At 38.7% G+C, this 21258-nt stretch overlaps 1 protein-coding gene across 1 annotated transcript; it reads right to left on the bottom strand.

Moving 5' to 3' along the window:
- Positions 1 to 4268: 4268 nt before the first annotated feature.
- On the bottom strand, positions 4269 to 18553 carry LOC140200832 (CDGSH iron-sulfur domain-containing protein 1-like). The gene is made up of 3 exons (XM_072264460.1): positions 18471 to 18553; positions 17290 to 17495; positions 4269 to 4510 (listed from the first exon to the last, which is right to left on the bottom strand). Exons 1-3 carry the CDS (start codon positions 18538 to 18540, stop codon positions 4394 to 4396), a joined length of 393 nt encoding a protein of 130 aa, XP_072120561.1. The 5' UTR covers positions 18541 to 18553; the 3' UTR covers positions 4269 to 4393.
- Positions 18554 to 21258: the final 2705 nt, after the last annotated feature.

The following is a 21258-nucleotide window of genomic DNA, read 5'->3' as shown; positions in this document are numbered from 1 at the left end:
AGGCCAGTTGGCCAGATTTCAGTGGTTGGGAAGATGTTGGAGTCCATAATTAAGGATTAGGTTTTGGGGTACTTGGCGGCACATCATAATAAAGGCCAAAGTCAGTATGGTTTCCTTAAGGAGAAATATTGCCTGACAAAGCTACTGGAATTCTTTGAGGAAATAACAGGCAGGATAGACAAAGTAGAGTCATTGGATGTTGTCAACTTGAATTTTTAGAAGCCCTTTGAGAAGTTGATGCAAATGAGGCTACTTAAAAAGATAGGTGTTGTGTATTTAATATTTCAGTAATATTTGAGTAATATTGCAAGTATATTGCTGACTAAACATTCTTTGTTGTTTACAAAATTCACTACTGATTATATGTAAAAGTATGTGAATTGACATTCATCATTACACCACCACATTATCTGTGCGTGCCTTGCTAATAGTAAAATGAAGTAGATTAACTTATTCCCCAGTTCTGTGATTTTCATTCAATTAGTCTTATGTTTGGAGTTACAAAACATAACTGTGGCAATGAGTAATGAGACTGAATGATTTCTTTTTCAGTTTGAGTGGAGCCCATGGACAATGCCAGTCCCAATAGCCAAGAAGAATTGATGCGTCAGGATCTGTGATGATTCTAAGGTCACCACCAACCCAATACTGAAAGCAAGTCACTGCCCTTTGCCCAGAATAATGGATATATTTGCAAACCTTTCTGGATGGAAGAAGAGTTTCTCACCATAAGCACCCACAAAGGGGTTTTATCATCATAATAGGCTTATTTTTGGAGTATTTGCACTTGCACTCTGGCAGGAAGCTAAGGACCAGGTGCTGCAAGGCTACCCAGGCACTCATTGTTACTGGTAAGGAATACAAGGAATGTCTCCCAAATCTCAAGACAGTGTTAAAAAGATTATAATATGGGCTCAGAGCATGACACAAGTGTGAATTCTTTAAACGGAGCATCACTTACTGTGATCACACTACTAAATCACAAGGATTACACAAGTATGCTATGACAATTCAAGCAGTGCTAGATGCCCAAGGCTAAAGGATGTGTTACAATTGTGGTCCTTATTAGGATTTGTCAATTACTATAACAGGCTCCTGGCAGACATGGCTACTGTGCTGCACCTATTAAGCTCATTACCACAGATTGGAAAGAAATAGCAATGGTCAAAGAAGTGCGAGGTGGCTTTCCAAAAGACAAAGTAAATGGTGATGTCATACACTGTACTCACAAATGTTGTAAGTGATAGAAGTAAACACCCATAGCCTTTGCATTACATTCCCTTACTGCTGCAGAGAAAATGTTATGCACGGATTGACAGAGAGGCCTTGACCGTGGTTTGGGGTGTAAAATGTTTTTACCAGTGGATGTATGGGAGAGATTACCCTCATTATTGATCATCAGCCTCTGGTGTTCATTTTCAATTCACTGAAAGGTGTTTCACTAACAGCAGCAGAGATAGGCTCTGTTTCTTGGAAGACACAATTATAAGATCAAATCCAAGAGGATATCTAATCATATAAATGGTGATGGATTGTCCCATTTACCTTTAGGAAAAGAAATACCTGAAAATGTACAAAAAAGGACTCTCCTCTTGATGTATTATCCCTAATGCAAATTGAAATTCTCCCTGTTATGGCAGAGATGATTCAAAGGGAAACCAGAAAAGACCCCACATTGTCTCAGGGCTACTGGGCCACCTAAAGTGACTGGAATGTGCAGCAGAAATTCCAGATTCCCCATTTTTACCAGAGCCAGGATGAACTTGCCCTTGACGGAGATTGCCTTATGTGGGTATTGTGAATTGTACAATCCAAGCTGAGACCGAAAGTGTAGAAGGAGCTACATGCCGGCCATCTAGTCATGGACAAAGTGAAAGCATTTCCCCAGAGCTTTGTCTGGTGGCCTTGGAAAGATCAGCAGAATAAAAGCTTGCCATGAACTGTTCAGGATGCCAGCACATTCAGAAGATGCTAAGAGCAGTGCCTCTCCATTCCCTGGCAGAAGATTCATGTGGATTTTGCCAGGCCATTCAAGAGTACCTGAATTGGAAGTAATGGATGCAGCTATAAAATGGCCAGAAGTGTTCCCAATAGTCCCACTATAGCCTTGCACAGTGTTGATGTGTTGAGAACCCTCTTCTCAAGGACTGGTGTTCCAAAACATTTAGTCGGTGACAACTGACCAGTTTGTTGCTGAACATTACAGTCATTCCTCAAAATGAATAGAATAAAACATATTACATCTGCATTGCTCCATCCAACTACAAATGGCTTGGCTGAAAGGGTTTGTCCAGAGTCTAAAGAACACACTTCTAGCAACGTCAATTGAACACACCACACTAACAGTGAATCAGAAGCTTGCCAATTTCCTCCTTGCATAACACAGTGCAGTGCACCCTACAACCAACAAAATCCCTTGCGCTCACACTTGGATCTCCTCAAACCTAATCTCAGAAGAAGTATGCAGGACAAACAGCTGAGACAATTTGATGGCTCCACAAACAAGGTGGTTTGATGTTTCGTTCCTGGACAAGCAATCCTGGCAAGGGAGTATAGAAGTGATCAAAAGTGGGTACTTGGAAAGATAAATGACGGTACTGGGTCACTCTCCTACACAGTTGAGATCGTGTCTAATGTCATCTGGAGACAATGCATCGATCAGTTGAGGAAAGCAGTCAATTGTTAAAGAAGAATGGTGTCCAGAACAGTGAGGACCACTTCCTGCAGCCCAGAATCAATTCCTAAACAACAACAGAGTCCCCAGAATCTGAGTGTTTCACAGTCACAGGTCTCTCCTACCAAGCAGAGTAACTCAACCTCCCTCCCTCCCCGGTCAGGAAAAATGTCATTCCACAAGAGTAAGAAATCCTCCACAGCAATTAAATCTTTAGGCCTGAATACGACAATTTATAAGTTACTATGCTGTAGATCTATGGATGTCTGTATAGTAGTTGTAACATATAGTATACTGTGTGTATAAATACAAGAGAGAGTTGATAGGCAGCAATATGTTCATATCTGAGATGAGATGCATTCTATATTGAGTTGGAGTTTGTAGCTAAGCAGGGAGGAGTGCCGTGTATTTAATATTTGAGTAATGTTGCAAATATATTGCTGATTAAGCATTCTTTGTTTACATAATTTATTATGGGTTATACTGTATGTGAAAGTATGTGAATTGGCATACACCATTAAATCACCACATCTTAAATGTACACTTTACTAAAACTAAAAAATAAGCAGAAACATTTATTCCCGGCTCCATGTTTTTCATTCAATTAGATGTTATGTTTGGAGTTATAAAACATAACAGTAAGAGCCCATGGTATTACAGGAAAGATATTAGTATGGACAGAAGATTGGCTGTCTGGCAGGAAGCAAAGAGTGAAAATAAAAGGGGCTTTTTCTGGTTGACTGTGGTGACTATTGGTGCTCCATAGGGGTCGGTGTTGGGACCGCTTCTTTTTACATTGTATGTCAATGATTTGGATGATAGAATTGATGGCTTTGTGGCAGAAAGATTTAGAGAGATTGGGAGAATGGGTACAAAAAAAGGGGCAGATGGAATATATTGTAGGGAAGTGTATGGACATGCACTTTGGTATAAGGAATAAAGGCATGAACTATTTACTAAATGGAAATTCTAAAGTCAGAGGTGTAAAGGGACTTGCGAGTCCTTGAAAGATTCCCTAAAGGTTAACTTGCAGGTTGAGTCAGTGGTAAGGAAAGCCAGTGTAATGTTCGCATGCATTTTGAGAAGACTAAAATGTAAGAGCAAGGATGTAAGGCACTGGTCATACTACACTTGGAGTGTTGTTAGCACTTTTGGTCTCCTTATCTAAGAAAAGATGTGCTGGCATTGGAGTGGGCCCAGAGGTAGTTCAGAAGATAGAAGAATGGGGGCGGGGCGGACCTCATTGAAATCTATCAAGTACTCAAAGGCCTAGATAGAGTGAATGTGGAGAGGATATTTCCTATAGTGGATGAGTCTAGGACTAGAAGGCACAGCCTCAGAATGTTTTTTTTTGGTGTTGAGAGGGATAGTAAATCAGCCATGATGGAATGGCAGAGCAGACTCGATGGGCCAAATGGCCTAATTCTGCTCCTATGGTTTTATAATTTTAATCATTCTTGGATAACTATACCAAAAATGATATTTAAAAAACAATCACACTAAGAATGCAAAATATTCTTCAGTACTCCTAAAATGGCAATCTGTTTGAAACCTGTGATTTTTCTTTAAATGAAGTAGCTAAGATTAACAGATAAATCATTAAACATAAGTTTATTTTCAAAATAACCATTAAAATTTGAAAAGCCAAAAATTACACTGCATTAGATTGTGAAATATAAAAATTCATGTGCATTGAATCAGACTCAAATATTTTCCACTTTATTGCTGGAGAAACAGAGTATGCTCTGACCCAAACATTTTTGTTATGATCAAAGGTCCAACGTTATCTCTGGCTATTGAATTATGTTTCCTATGAGAACCATCACAGTAAGGGAACTGCAAAATATAAAATCACAGATCATTAGTCAAGATTAACTCATGCATATATTTTTCCAACGCTCAAACTAGCCATGATTAGTTAAGCTTCACAGAGCTTAATGTTAAGGTATTGCAGACATGTAAAGGATAATGAATGTATCTTCAAAAAAAGTTGCTGTGTTTTTTCCATCATCACAGATCAATTTAGCAAGCCAGTGCCAATACTTCATAATCAACTATCAAGAGCACAAGCATGACACAGTGTACTTTCCTACTAATTCTTTATTCTCCTTGTTGGAAAGTCTTGGTTCCAGTCTGCACCTACCTTATTTAGAACTCAATATATAAAAAAATTAATCATCACCTTGTTCTTGTTGCAATCACATTATGCTATTCATTAATTAAGCTTGTTACTATAACATAATTGCTAATGTCTTCATGACAACTGTGCAATTATAATGATTTTGTGAAGTCAATTTAGAATACTTCAGATGCCATTAGAAAAGTAACTTCTAGAAACATTAATATTTTATATCAATAACGAGAGACAGCAGTGATATTTTGTAAAGGTTACATTAAAATATATATTAATATGGAAAACTAAATCAAAGCTAAGTTAGATCCTGGACAGAGAACCAGAGTTACAGTATTCAGAATCCTGTCATGTTTAATAATAATAGCTAGAGAATCAATCATTTAAAGTGAACAGATTAATTTTGATCATTTGATTATTGATTTAATATTGAAAAAGCAGGATGTTGGTATTGCTAATAGGTCTCTTTGCAGAGCCAGATAAGTTGCTGTCCTGAACTGCTCCAGTCATTGTACTGAAGTTGTTCCTAAGGAAGCTCCAGAGTTACGGAGCAGCGCACAGGACGGTAGAGGTTCCAAGCAGTACTGTCTGCATTTGCTGCGCTTATCTTTCTAAGCAATACAGACTGGGTTGAGAGAGACCACTAAGAAGTTTTTGTAAATTTCTTCAGTACATGTAACATCCATAATGGTTTAATGTTGTGGATGAATTCGTGGATGAATCATTTTAGCTGTACAAAGGGGAAAATAATTCATCAATTTGTTGGTGTATCTTTAAGCTCAATAAGGCTTTGTGGGTTGGGGGGGGTGTCAAGCAGTGAATCAGTCAAATCAAAATACCCAGTGTCTATAGCAAGTATTTGTGCAGCTGATTCAATTTAGTAAAACTAAAAAAAAAAGCAAGAAAATGTTAGTGGTAAATATAAAAGAAAGTAACAAAATAAAACTAAGAAAGGAAGTAAGATTAATAACAAGGATCTAATGGGAGAGATTAAAATGATTTTATTAATCAAAGTTGTAGTATTAACTTTCTTTCAAAGGCTTCAGCCTCCACATTTGTAAACCTAATTTATCAGCATCAGAGCAGTAAATATGACTAACTACACCATTAAAAACTCAATTGCTCCTGACAAAATGAGACTTAAACTTTTCATCAGGTTTTATTATGATAATAGTGTGTAATCAGCCTCATTTAAAGCCATTACTATGATCTCTCTGCAGGTTCAATCTCCAAAGACCAACAATAAAGCCTATAGAACGACATGTTCAAATTAACAGCAGTGTCTAGAGATTTACATTTAATTGTACATGTGCGGACTCCAAAAATTTACTTGGCAATTCCTGGAAACGCCATTTCAATACTGCAAAATCCAAACCTATAAAAGTTTATCTGACTCTTGATACATTACAGTCTTAGAACTTGCAGATGACTATCTATTTATTTCATCATTAGTTACAATCAGCATGTATAACTGTAAATATTAATATACATCAGTAGACAGCAGAGCTCAGATTTTCTCATTTTTATCTGCCAGCCTGTTATTTAAGATAACAATGATGGTCCTACAAGTCATCAGTTACCTTTAGGCCAAACGAGCAACTGAATAGTATAATGATCACAAACCTTCCTCTAGGGACTAATATTTTAAGTGCTTATGATCATAGGACTAAGTAGACAAAAATCAATTTCTACAGGAAGAACAGCTGCTCAGCTTTCTTGTGCAAGTATCACTGTGGATAGGGTACAGTGTGTCATAACTAATGACACAACTCATACCAAGCACACAAGTGCCATTGTGAAGCATGGCAGTAGCTCAGCAATTTTTTAAAGAAGTTTGCAAAGATTCGACATGTCATCTAGAACTCTGACAAACTACTATAGATGTGTGCTGGAGAGTATACTGACTGGTTGCATCAAGGCCTGGTATGGAAACACGAAAGCCCTTGAACAGAAAGGGCTACAAAAAGTTATGGATATGGCCCAATTCATCCTGGGTAAAGCCCTCCCCACTATTGAGCACATCTACATGGGAAGCAGCATCCATCTTCAAGGAACCCAGCTTGCAGGCCATACAGTCTTCTTACTGCTGCCTCCAGGAAGGTACAGGAGCCTCAGGACAAACACCAGGTTCAGGAACAGTTATTAACCCTCAACCATCAGGCTTGTGAACCAAAGGGGATAAACTTAATCAACTTTACTTGCCCCTTCGCTGAATTGTTCCCACAACTTAAGGGCTCACTTTCAAGGACTCTTCATCTCGATATTAATTCCTTATTTATTATTATTTCTTATCTTTCTTTTTGTATTTGCAGTTTGTTGTCTTTTGCATATTGTTGATTGTTTGCCCATTCTGCTAGGAGAGGTCTTTAATTGATTCTATTGTGTTTCTTATATTTTATGTGAATACCTGCAAGAGAATGAACCTCGAGGATGTATATGTTGTGTGTGTGTGTACACACACACACACACACACACACACACACACACTTTGATAATGTGGGCACGTGGTCAAGTGGTTAAGGCATTGGACTAGCGACCTGAAGGTCGTGAGTTCGAGCCCCAGCCGAGGCAACATGTTGTGTCCTTGAGCAAGGCACTTAATCACACATTGCTCTGCGACAACACTGGTGCCAAGCTGTATGGGTCCTAATGTCATTCCCTTGGACAACATTGGTGTCGCGGAGAGGGGAGACTTGCAGCATGGGCAACTGCTGGTCTTCCATACAACCTTGCCCAGGCCTGTACCCTGGAGAGCGAAGACTTTCCAGGCGCAAATCCATGGTCTCGCAAGACTAACGGATGCCTTTACTTTTTACTTTGATAATATATTCACTTTGAACTTACTCAGATTTCTTTACCTTAATTGTATTAATCACTAACACTGGTGCAAGTGACATGGAAGATTTCAAAAAGTTCAAGCTCAGTAAATTATAAGAGGATGTAATTCAAAACAAATCAAACAAAGACAATTAAGACGAAGACTGGAGAGTAGGAGACAGAAGATTTAAAATCAAATTAACACATTTCAGACAAATTTACATCTTCTAACTTGCTAAGGAGTGGAAAAGAAATACTGGAAGCATTTACTTCCTGGTAAAATGTATATTCAAATTTTGGGCACATTTCAAATTTATAGACTGTTGCAAGCTTTTGATGGATAAAAAATAATTGTTTGTTAAAGTAAAGCAGTGAATGGTGAAGCTGGGAGAATTCTACTTGATCTGAGGATAACTAAAATGACCAAGAATAGCAAGAAATAAAGGATGAAGCATTGTGATCAAAAGGTAAGAAGTAGCAGCATCACAAAATGATTAGAAGATAATGTGGTTATAAGTCATCAAATTGTAAATGGAACGTTGCTTATCTAAATCTTGACATTGTAGTCTGGACAGTGAATGTAGAGAAACAATTGGCAATATTGTGGATATGGTTGAAAGGCTTTGGTCATCACTGAGATGAATAAATTCATATATGAAGAATACATACATTGAGAAAATAAAGAGAATGAGCCACAGACTGCAGCATAGTTCTGCAGTAAGGTCACCAAATGTTGTGCACTACTGCATGATAAGCAGAAAGAGCCAGTGTGTCTGCTCAGTCTTGAAAAATCATCACCCGGGTTAAGTCCAGTCCATTAATCTTTCTTGATGTTGATAGGCTCAAGTTTCAGCTCCATTTAATGAACGTTCAATGGAACTGTGGACAGGCAAACTGTTGATCAATTGTTGGTAGGGTTAAAGCTGTTTAAGTTGTAAAGATCATGTTAGCATTCAAGATCAGATAATTTTCAGAGCATTGATTTAACATCTTCAGTCATATCATTTGTGATGTTTGCTTAGCTTTCATAACCTTTTCACTGGTCTGTGTACTTGATTAGGTTCATGCCACCTTGACAGGTTTAGGCCAAACTCAGATTAGGCAACAGATTTGATGGCCAACGCGATGCATGACAGAGGAGGAAAGGAAGATTGGGTCCAGCTATATTTGAGTGATAAATTCAATCTGAGGAATGGCAGGCATGATTGCAGCTAGCACAGCTGAGAAATGGAAGGGAATTCCTGTGGCTAAAAAAAAAATCAAAATGAATAAAACATGATTAGCTATTGTCATGTACTAGAAAGCAAAATAGTTTCTGCTGGAGCCCAAGGAAAAAGATGTAAAGTTGCCTGAAAGGATGATAGGTTGCAAGAGAAGGATGTAATTTTAGCAAGATTGATGGAAGGAAATAAAGTAGTTGGGGAAACAAAGACAGGAACAACTATTTAGTAACACAAATAGTTCCAGAACATCAGACTGGCAAATTATCTGAACCAGTTAGTGATGAAAGAAAATAAACAAGTTGCAGTGATTTAAGGGAAGCTTTCCGGGTGCTGAAGCGTAAAGAAAGGAATTTGGTTTATGTGCTGGCCATTCACTACACAAGTAAAAGAATGAACTACAGAAGTTATAAAAAGGTACAATTTGTGCTAATCCAGAGACCATAATGGGAAAACATATTTTAGACAGATGGTGGAAAGACTAGAAGAGGAAACTGTGGACGGTGAATGGGAAAAAATGTGCAGTGTTGATTGAAGAGTAATGAGCCTGATAAAGCACACAAAAACAATTCAATAAACTGGAGGATATCTGATGGTCTCACCTCACATTGAACTAATACGCCCGTATAAGTAAGGGAAACTGCAAGAGATCAGCAAACCTTCATACAAGAAGGTGATATAGAAGATCGCTTTTTTGTTCAGAAACATTTTGATACAGGGTTTTGATCAGAGAGCTGACACTTTAATTTAAATGGAGCAGTGCTAGCTGGGCTATCCCAAGACAACGTACAACATCAATAACAATATTGTGGGTAGTGGATGTGGATAGTGCCAAGCTTGTGGACACAGAAGAGGTGATCCATTTAAAATCATGACACAACATACAAGTGAATCTGTTTGACATAAATGGAGGGTAATCTGAAATGCTGCCTTTCCTAGAATTTTTCTTTCTTTAAAAGGTTAGTCATAATGGTTGCCATTTTAATTTTCCAGTCCTGGAACTCTTTTGGGGAAATAAAAAGTTTTGGTTCAATTAGAGTGATGAACTGTTTCTCATAAAATGTCGATTAGAATCAGAATCAGATTTAATATCACCGGCACATGTCGTGAAATTTGTTAACTTAACAGCAGCACTACAATGCATGATAAATATAGAAAATAAATAAATAAATATCAGTACGTATATATGTATATTAAAGAGCTAACATTAAAATAGTAGTGCAAAAACAGAAGTAATTTTTTAAAAAGTGAGGCAGTGTTTAATGGACATTTAGGAATTGGATGACAGAGGGGCAGAAGCTGCCCCTGAATTGTTGAGTATGTGCCTTCAGGCTTCTGTACCTCCCTCCTGACAGTTACAATGAGGAGGGAATGTCCTGGGTTATGGGGGTCCTTAGTAATAGACGCCACCTTTCTAAGGCTATGTCCACACTAGACCGGATAAATCCGTAACCGAAGCTTTTTCTCCTTTGTAACACGCAGAAGCAGCTCGACTTCATCGTCTGTCCAAACGAAGAAGTCCAGTCTGCTTCTTCCAGCGAGGTTTTCTTTGTATTCCTCGAAGACCTGGTTGAAAATTTTCTTTCACTGTTGTTATAAGTACTCTAGTTTTTGACCAATGGAAATACACGCTGCCACCGCAGAAACGGAAACAGTATACCATTTCCTCTTGGCTTGTTTTCTGTAAATGTATCCTGCACATGCCTGATGGGAAGAGATTCGCCCAAATACCCATTTTAATGTGGATGGAGGTATTTTCAATAACACCTGGTTTTTACACAAAACCAGCTTTTTCAAAACTATCCGGTCCAGTGTGAACATAGCCTGATTCAGCACTCCTCGAAGATGTCTTGGATACTGTGGAGGCTGGTATCCAGGATAGAGATGACTAATTTTACAACTCTCTGTAGCTTCTTTTGATCAATTCCGTACCCCACCACCCCCATACCAGACAGTGAAGCAGCTTGTCAGGATGATGTCCACTGTAGAAGTTTGAGTGTTTTAGGTAACAAACCAAATTTACCCAAATTCACAAAGAAATATAGTCACCGTCTTGCCTTCTTTATAGCTGCATTGATATGTTGGGACCAACATTCCCTCTAATTTGCACCAGTCTGTGCAAGAACTGGCCTATTTTTTGCCCAGTAACAAGGACATGCACGCACTGAATAATTTCTTCAATAAGAACAGTATATATAAGTCAGTTCTAAAGTTCACAGACAAATCATCGCAAACTCCATGTTGCCAACACTGCCTGCATCAGAAAATGGAAAAGTAAACATGATTGTGTAAGATCGTGAAATATACTTAACATGCCAACGACGTAGAGAGTGATAACCTTTTGTGCACAGTTTTATTTCCTTTGTGCGTTAGCAGCAAAAGATGTGTGCGTGTGCACCTTGGAGGGAACGTTGGTTGGGAACAGGTTAGATCCTCAGTGATAATGATACCCAGGAACTTGAAATTGTTCACTCTCAAATGGAACTCAGTTAACTCTGCTTAGTACCAATTCGAGTATATATTAAAACTGTTTAAGTTTGTAACCAGATTATCTCGAGGCTGGCTGGCTACAGAACAAAAGGCAGTTTGCAAAGGAATAAAATGAGAACAGATAACAATTTACAGCTTGTTCCAGTCCTCCTGCCAACTATAAACCGAACCGGATCCAAAAGGGACAAAGCGTATAATTGGAGCACAGTCAAATCTGAAAAAGGAACTGGACCCATTGCGTAACAAAGGCCTGCGTCATCACACAATAGTAAAAGTAGTCATGACAAACAAAATTTTCCTTGTGTATTTTGCACATCACATAACCTCGTGAAGCTGTGGAGAATTCAGAATCGGGTTTATTATCACCGCATGTGTCGTGAAATTTGTTAACTTAGCAGCAGCAGTACAATGCAATACATACAAATATAGAAATAAATTACAATAAGTATATGTATATTAATAGTTATATTAAGAATAGTGCAAAACCAGATTATTTATATGTATATATGTGTGTATATACATAAAAATAAAAGTGAGGTAGTGCTCACAGATTCAATGTTGATTTAGGAATCTAATGGCAGAGGGGAAGAAGTTGTTCCTGAATCACAGAGTGTGCCTTCAGGCTTCTGTGCTTCCTTCCTGATGTTAGCAATGAGAAGAGGGCATGCCCTGGGTGTTAGGGGTCCTTAATAATGGACATCGCCTTTCTGAGGCACCACGCATTGACGATGACTTGGATGCTACAGAGGCTGGCACCCAGGATGGAGCTGACTAGCTTTTTTCAGCGGTCCTGAGCATGTGGTTAGTGTATGTGGGTGAGACAACCAGTATGGATTATTGTGAATCCAAAGTCTCTTAATTAACTCCATCATGGCCAGTCCCAAGCCCTACTGCCAAAGCAGGAGAGTAGAGCACATGGCTAGCAACCACATGCTGTAAAAACGCAGATCTACCAAAATGCCAATAAGAGCTCCAAAGACCTCATCCCTGAAAGAGGACGGATCTTCACCTAGAAGACATATGAGGTCATGTGGTGAAAGTGGAAGCCACAGGGCCAATCAACCTTCGGCCCAGGACAGAGGACTCCAGCAAGTTGCTATTGGTAGCCTATGCCCCAGTAGAGGTGATGGGCTTAAGAAGAAAGTCTTTTGGTTACTTCTATGGACCCCTGTCCTATACACATTGGACCCCTTACAATTCATCTACCAACACAACTCATTGCAATAGCCACAGCTCTACACACCATCCCTACACATCTGGAGAAGAAGGATGCATATGTGAGAATGCTGTTCTTGGACAACATTTCAGCATTCAACACCATAATTCCCTCCAGGTTCGACAAGAAGCTCAGAGACCTTGGCCTTCACCCTGCCTTGTGTAGCTGGATCCTGAACTTCCTGTCAGATCGCCAAAAGGTGGTAAGAGTGGGCTCCCTCACCTCCAACCCTCAAGGCTGTGTCCTACGCCCCCTCGTTTACTCTCTGTATACCCGTGACTGTGCCACCACCCACAGCTCCACTTTGCTAATTAAGTTTGCTGACAACACTACACTGATTGGCCTAATCTCAAATAATAATGAAGCAGCCTGGAGAAGAAGTCATCAACCTGACACAGTGGTGTCAAGAAAACAACTCTCCCTCAATGTCATAAAGGAGCTGGTTGTGGATTACAGGAGGAATGGAAACAGGCTAATCCCTATTGACATCAATGGATCTGGGGTTGAGAGGGTGAACAGCTTTAAGTTCCTCGGCATAAACATCACTGAGGATCTCACGTGGTCTGTACGTGCCGGCTGTGTGGTTAAAAAAAAGGCACAACAGTGCCTCTTTCACCTCAGACAGTTAAAGAAGTTTGGTATGGACCCCCAAATCGTAAGAACTTTCTACAGGGGTACAATTGAGAGCATCCTAACTGGCTGAAATATTGCCTGGAAAGGGAACTTCCCTAAATCGCAGGACCGCAGAGAGTGGTGCAAACAGCCCAGTGCATCTGTGGATGTGAATTTCCCACTGCTCAGGACATTTACAAAGAGAGCTATGTAAAAAAGGTTCGAAGGATCATTGGGGACCTGAGTCACCCCAGCCACAAACTGTTCCAGCTGCTACCATCCAGGAAATAGTACCACAGCATAAAAGCCAGGACTAACAGGCTCCGGGACAGCTTCTTCCACTAGGCCATCAGATTGATGCTGACACAACTGTATTTCTATGTTATATTGACTGTCCTGTTGTACATACTATACTATTTATTATAAATTGCACATTGCACATTTAGATGGAGATGTAATATAAGATTTTTACTCATGTATATGAAGGATGCAAGTAATAAAGTTAATTCAATTCAATATCGTGGGCTAGCGAAGTACCCTTGCAATCAGCAAGAAAAATCTTGATAGTCTCTGATCAATGTTTAACAATACAAAAGGTAAGGTTTTTGTGTTAGGAATGGGAAAAAAGTATGTAGTAAGTGTTGTGCAGAAGGCAACAGCATCTGCTGACATGATTTTACATTAAATTCCTTATACTGTACAAAATTGGTAACAATGTTGGTACCAGATGGTAGAATTGAAAAGGAATCAATACCATTGTGTCGCAATAAAGTCCATTCCTTGTCCAGCACATAAACAGGCCTGTGGGTCTTCAAGTCCATGCTGACCATTTTGTTCTACACTAATCCTGTGCTAGCGTTATGTCTATTCTTCTACACTTTTCTTACTTAACTGCCTGTCTAAATATCTCTGAACTGTAGTGATGGTATCTCATTCCATCACCTCCTCTGGCAGCAAGCTCCAGATGTTAACTACTCTGCCTTAGATGAAAAAAATGTTTAAATCCCCCTTAGAACCATTTCTCAGTTTGAGTCAATGGCCTAATGTTTTCAATACAATCTACAATAGGACAAATTGAATGTACCCTATCTATGCTATTTACATTCTATCAGCCTTTGGTTTCCTTTTGTTCAGGAACACAGACATAGCCTATCAAAGTACTTCTTATAACTAAAGTCCTTGAATCTGGACAACATCCTTGTGAATCCCTTTTGCATTCTCATCAGGGAAACCACACCCTTTCTATAGTGAGAGCAAAGCACCAGTTTGTAAAGTTGTAATAAAATACTGCAATCAAAGACAAGCATGGCACAGAATTGTGAAAAAAGTTCATCTACCTGCGTTGCCACTTTCCGGGAACTCTGGACGTGAACCCCAAGGTCTCTGTTCAGCAATAACCCTTGATGCTATACTCTTTGTTGAACATATCCTATCCCCAATTGACTTCCACAATGCTTCACCTTGTCCTTGTCAGGATTAAATTCCATCTGCCAACACTGCCTATCTTTCTATCTGAGACAACATTGCTTGCTATCCACAGATCAGTTTTCGTGCCACCTGCAAGCTTTCCTATCAGACCTCCTACGTTCATGTCTAAGTCACTAATACATATCACACCACACTGGTGAAGAATGCTACACCAACAAGGATTCTGAGAGATGTTATCGCATAATACTGCAATTTCCTTCAATAACCAAGTAGGCCCTGTACTGCATTGACCGTTACGGTAAAATGCGATAACATAATACTGCAAGTTAAGTTTATTTTGTTCTACTTCATTTAGACCTGTAAGACTTGGTGCATGGACTTTATTAAACATGTATTTACATGGGTGGATTAAAAGAACATTCAGCTTGCAACATAACATGGTTCAGATATTATATTTTACTTTTATATGAACAGCTAGCAGAGTTTATGAAAGATTCACCAATCACGAAAGCATTATTTTATTGTACATATAAGAAACAAATAACCCCTAAAGATCGGTATGGGTGGAATCCCAGTGAAATTTAAATCAGTATTGAAGTACATCCATCAATTGGAATCCTATTATATTGACAGTCACACTACTGCTAAATGGTGCCTGTTGTTAACTAAGCCCCATTGTTAGTGTCAAAAACATAAATGATCAGATTCATTGTAAAAGCGACTCAGAAGTTAATTAGATAATACAATCAAGGGAAAATGTATAGCAAGCAAATTGTTACAGGTGTGATTTTTGCATTATAAAGAGCAGGTAGGAAAGACTTCTGTGCCAACTGCTAATGGAACTGCAAGTTTAATGTAATGGGTTACAGTTAACACTTGAAGATATAGTGCAGTACCCTATGGTAAGGTCATTGTAGCTTTCTGTGCCTTGTGGCGCATGCTGCTTCTTTATGAGGCCAAATAGCTAGTTTGACGCTCAGCCCAGCATGGAAAGTGTGCAAGAAGCCAGCCGGATTTGAACCATGAACCACTCACCTCAAAGGCTAGTGTAGATCCCACTACACCACCGGCTGGCTTTTATGGTAAGGTAGAGGGGCTATATTCATGAATAATAGTTCATAACATTTTCTATCTTTTAAGTTTGGAAATTTCAAAATATTTACCTCATATTATTTCTAAGGTCTATACTTATTTGTAACATTTGCGCAGCTTTAATAAATTTTGTAAAATTGTACAAAGCTGCTCTGTAATCCTCAGCTGGTTTCCCCAACTTGGGTTGTGTTCAGGCTGAATTCAAAATACAGGACAAGAGAAAACTATCCATAAATCTTAACAGACTTCAGATGTTATTTATTAGTATTAGTCAAGACAGCTGCTATACTTTAGAAGTTTGAAGAGATTTGGTATGATAACAAATACACTCAAAAACTTCTATAGTTGTAGCGTGGACAGCATTCTGACAGGCTGCATCACTGTCTGGTATCGAGGGGCTACTGCACAGGACCGAAAGAAGCTGAAGAAGGTTGTAAATCTAGTCAGCTCCATCTTGGGTACTAGCCTACAAAGTACCCAGGACATCTTCAGGGAGCAGTGTCTCAGAAAGGCAGCATCCATTATTAAGGACCTCTAGCACACAGGGCATGCCCTTTTCTCACTGTTACCTTCAGGTAGGAGATACAGAAGCCTGAAGGCGCACACTCAGCGATTTAGGAACAGCTTCTTCCTCTCCGCCATCCGATTCCTAAAACGACATTGAATCTTTGGACACGACCTCACTTTTTAAAAAATACACAGTATTTCTGTTTTTGCATGTTTATTTAATCTATTCAATATACGTACTGTAATTAATTTACTTGTTTACTTATTATTATTTTTATTTCTGCTAGATTATGTATTGCATTGAACTACTGCTACTAAGTTAACAAATTTCACGTCATAGGCCGGTGATAATAAACCTGATTCTGATTCTTAAAACATTCTGTTCATGAAAATGTTTATTGAATGTTGATGAAATGAGGAAAACAACTAACTGAAAATATATTGAACTTCACAGTCTCAATTTAAAGACACAATCAGAAATATTATGGGCCATTCTGATTTTCTTTAAATAGTCTTTTTCCTACTCCCATAAAATAAAAAGCTGGTTTAGTTGCAGGAAAGGCTAAAAAATAGTCAAGCAGCCAAAGCACTTCTTAAAATGATTATGTTTTTATTATTCTAGTATGACCACTGCTGTGATGGGTAAACAGAACATCACAATCAAAGTGCAAACCTCCTCTTATTAAGTATTCCTGTCAGAAACACAGTTGCATCAATGCTCTTTAATTGTCTTTAAACTATTGCTTGTATTTTTTTTAAAAAAAGGATAATAGTCTTACATTTACAGTACATAGATACTTCCTTAAAAAACACGAACTGAATGGTTAAGGCCAAACTCCTCATATTGTATCAATCAAAGTTAGTGAAATTATTAACAATCTTCACAATCTCAAGAACAACCTAAATATCTAATACACAATAGCTGTTCACTAACAGAAAACTTTTTTTCTAGTGTTTTAGATTGCTCATAACATTAACAAAATCAAATGAAGGCAGATATTGTGGACTAAATAATCCTTTGCAGTGTGTACTGTTCTGTAAAACTGCCAACACTGAACACTACTCTTATTATGCACTTTTGCCGGAGCTTGAAATCACTAACCTTATTTGATCTCCAACACCTGCAGAAGCATGTTTTATTATCCAAATCTTCTACATCAAAGTTGTGAACTACCTCAAAAACATATTTGTCAATTGCTGGGTTCACTCTTCTGTTCTTCATTAATCTACTTTTGATCAGATGATACAGAAAATAGCCACTAACCATTACTCCAATGGTTAGTCCACATGGAATTACTGCCCAGCGAGCTACAATTGGAAAAATATCACATTAAGGGAATTTAAATTTAACATTGGTTCAGATAATTAAAAATAATTTTGAGTCATTTGCAGATTATGGAATAAATACTATTTTATATTTTAGTTAAGATCATCACTGCAAATAGAATTAATTGTTAATTGCTAAAGAACTAATCCATTGCATAAAAATACAACCTTAGAGCAAGTTGCATAACATTTATTACTCACATTAAATGCACAGTACTTTGCAGCAAAACATAGTTGAAAGAAAAAGCAGATGATGAGCACTGTTTTACAACAGGGATTGGAAATAGAAAATCGATGCTATTATAAGCATGAGGAATTCATTACAAGTTTTCGATACAAGGTGGGTAAATGGATCGCGAATATTAGCTTCATCGTGAGTTTTAATGAAAATTACATTTTCTTAAATAATTATTAGGTCAATACCTAGTCTCTGCGAAGTATTACCTTTCAAGTTTAATTTAATTGTAAATCTAGATAAGATCTATTCAATAATTATTGTTCGGTGGCAGTACTTAATCTAGTTTAGGAATGACAATTCCGAAAAGATGGCTTTAGAAGCTTCGCTTTTATGTTTTATACCAAATAACACCCCGGTTGTTTCAAAATGTATTGCAACAAATTAAAATTAAATATACACCCATTTTCCCCAGGTCCGGATCATTTGATAGCAATTCCACATATTTCAATCCGCATCTTATTAAACTCCAAATTATGCATTAGTGAGGAAATGGCCTCAGGACAAGAGTAACGTTGCCTGCGTGGGGAAGGCTTCAGTCAGCATCCTGCAGCAGTAAATGGCATGGCAGGCAGCGTCGGGCACATCGATCCAACCACGCTTTCTCACAGACTGGCCGTTCTCACCGACCACCCCGGCGGAATTGCATGTTTGAAAATAAGGACAAGAACCTAGGGAACCCCTCCCCAACACCCCATGTATCAGGCCGCAGCAGGCCCTACCTCCCCGCGCCGCCATTGTAGAGCCACCCGTCACCAAAAGAGGCTCGGATTGGCCTTCCCACCGCACCATTCGTTCCGCAGTGCCTTCCGCCATTCTCTGTCTCCACGGCAACTCGTCCGCTACTCGTGTATCAGCGACCAACTGCTTGCTTCTTCTTACCAGCGTTTTGGGAGATATATGGGCTTGCTTACGCATACTTTCCACAAGCAGAGGGGAAAATGCAGTTTATGTATTCTAATGATCAGGTTTTAACTTATGTGGCTTCATTTTTAAAATTTAAAAACAAACAACAGAACTTGTAAAGCAAAATATCGTACGTTATTAATCGGGAAGATCAAGGAAACGTTAAGAAAAGCGCTGGAGAGCAAGAGACAGCTGAAGTTGTCGCTTTCACTGGCAATGCAAATTTTAGGTACAGCAGCCAAAACGCAATGAGCAACAAGTTGCAGCTCTATTTGCAACCAACTGGGAAAATAAGGCTCAGGAAGTTGTACGGACCTTTTAACCTACTCGAAGATCAATCAATTTTCTTTCCTCTTTGTGCCATTCTGGAATTCTCTTACATGTCCCTAATCAGTATCTGCTCTACCACCACCGCTGGCAGTATTCTCCATGCATTTATCACAAAAAAAAACCCTCTGGTGTCACTCATCCATGCTTTTCAATCACCTTAAAATTATACCTTCTTGTATTAGCCTTTGCCGCTAACTATATATGCCTCAGCATCTTATCAATTCATCTTTCATCTTCTTTCTCCAAAGAGAAAAGCCCTAAACTCACTCAGCCTTTCCTCGTAAGACATGTACTCAAATCCTAGCAACATCTGGTAAGTCTCCTCTGCCCCCTCTAAAGTTTCAACATCCTTTCTATGAGGCAACCAGAACTGAATGCATATTCCACATGTGGTCTAATCAATTGCATAGAGCTGCAACATTACCTCACAACTACTGAACTCAAATCTCCCAACTGAACTCCCATCTGCCACTTCTCAGCTCAGCTCTGCATTCCTTTCAATGCCTGCAATATCATAAGACACCTCTTGTTACCTCTTTCTAAAAATGTTATCAAACTTGGACTATTTCTTCCCCTCCTCTCTTCCTTAGCTACAAACAAAGAGTTTGTTTAGAGCTCGCCTACTTACTTCATTTCCCTCTGTGTGCACTGGATATTTAAAATACAGATTCCAAATACCCGTACATCAAGACTGCACTTTTCCCTAAAATAGCAGGGAAAGAAAGCAGCCATTTTGCTGAAGTTTATTTGATGACTCACCTGTCACCATTGTAGGCCTTTTACAGCTTTAGTTACAGTGCAGAACAGTTCACTCCCCAGGGTCAAAGCCAACTTCGTTACAGTCTTTGGATTTTATTGCACCATTAATTTTACTAACTATTTACATCAACTATGAACATGTTAGTGTCTTTTCTTTCACAATTAGAATTGTGCTTCTTAAATATTGACATTTGTACCTTAAAATGTAGCAGAATTGTCTAAGCGAACAGCAATGGAGACATCTTAATCTACTCCACGAACACTTTACACTAGTTTCATGCTTCTGGCATCCAGAGTATTGAAACATTCATCAGTTCAGGTATGCTGTGGTGGCTAAAGCTTAGTGTCTACTATACTGCAGATATGGTTGGTCTATTTCTGAACCATAGAACTGATGGGACTATTTGCAGAGTTTACAATGAACATAATGGTCTTACGACGTTGAGTGGCAGGATATTGTGATTTAATCAGGATATAATTGCTGTCATGTTGAATAGCTTTTTAGTATCCATTCTCCATACCCAACTATATTACTGTATTTATTTTTCAGGCAAGGAGACCAAAACTGGGCACAGTATTCCAGTTGTGATCTGTACAGATAACAATACCTCCCTATTAAAAATGTCCAGCATGCTACTTACCTACTTGTTGGACCTGCTTGCTAACATTGAGGTTAACGCACTAGAGCATCTAGACACTTCTGTACTTCACTCTCCATTCAGACTCCTTTTCTAACGTGCATGATATTACACCCCCTCACATTAAACTCCATTTGTCAGGCTTTCAGCCGATCACTCAATCCAATCTGTATCAGCCCTTGCTTATTTTGGTACAAGCAAATTCAAACCAGAATTGCATTAAGTTCATTGTTCTGTAATTTTCCCTTGAATATTTATGGTGGGTAGCTGCAATTCAAATGAAATACAGGAACTCTTGGTTTATACAATGAAATGATCATGACGTGTTAGTTGAGACAGCTTTATAACATTTTGACGAAGGGTCTCGGCCTGAAACGTCGACTGTACCTCTTCCTAGAGATGCTGCCTGGCCTGCTGCGTTCACCAGCAACTTTGATGTGTGTTGTTTATAACATTTTGGTTAGCTGCTTCTGGTGCATTAAATTCAATCCTCCCCACCCATTTATAGGATGTGGAGGTTCTGAAGAGGGTATAGTTTTAAAGGAATTCTACTTGAATTTGAGTGCATTTGCTATGAGAGAGGTTAGAGGGGCTTGGATTTGTTTACTCTGGAGTGGCAAAAGCTAAGGGGGACCCAGAATCAGGTTTAGTAGCACTGGCATAGATCATGAAATTAGTTGTTTTGCAGCAGCAGTCCATTGTAATACATAATAATAAAAAACAAACTGCAAAAAAAATTTAAATATATATACATATATAAATTTGGAAGTAATAAACTCAATGGGCCATTGGAGGACAATGCTGGAAGTTAACCTAAAGCCAATAGCACGTGACCATCAGATGTGGAATATACCAGGGTGATGCACCATCCCAACTA

This window comes from Mobula birostris, chromosome 7 (assembly GCF_030028105.1).
Source record: "Mobula birostris isolate sMobBir1 chromosome 7, sMobBir1.hap1, whole genome shotgun sequence".
In the NCBI taxonomy this organism is placed as follows: domain Eukaryota; kingdom Metazoa; phylum Chordata; class Chondrichthyes; order Myliobatiformes; family Myliobatidae; genus Mobula; species Mobula birostris.
This window is presented reverse-complemented; position numbering and strand designations above follow the sequence as displayed.

Bases quoted from the DNA above. Each gene is read 5' to 3' on its own strand.
- LOC140200832 (XM_072264460.1), bottom strand. From the start codon at position 18,540: ATGGTGCGGTGGGAAGGCCAATCCGAGCCTCTTTTGGTGACGGGTGGC. The intron at 17,496-18,470 runs GTAGGGCCTGCT...TTCCAATTGTAG, and splicing joins TACAATGGCGGCGCGGGGAG to CTCGCTGGGCAGTAATTCCA. The intron at 4,511-17,289 runs GTTAGTGATTTC...TATATTTTGCAG, and splicing joins GGTGTTGGAGATCAAATAAG to TTCCCTTACTGTGATGGTTC.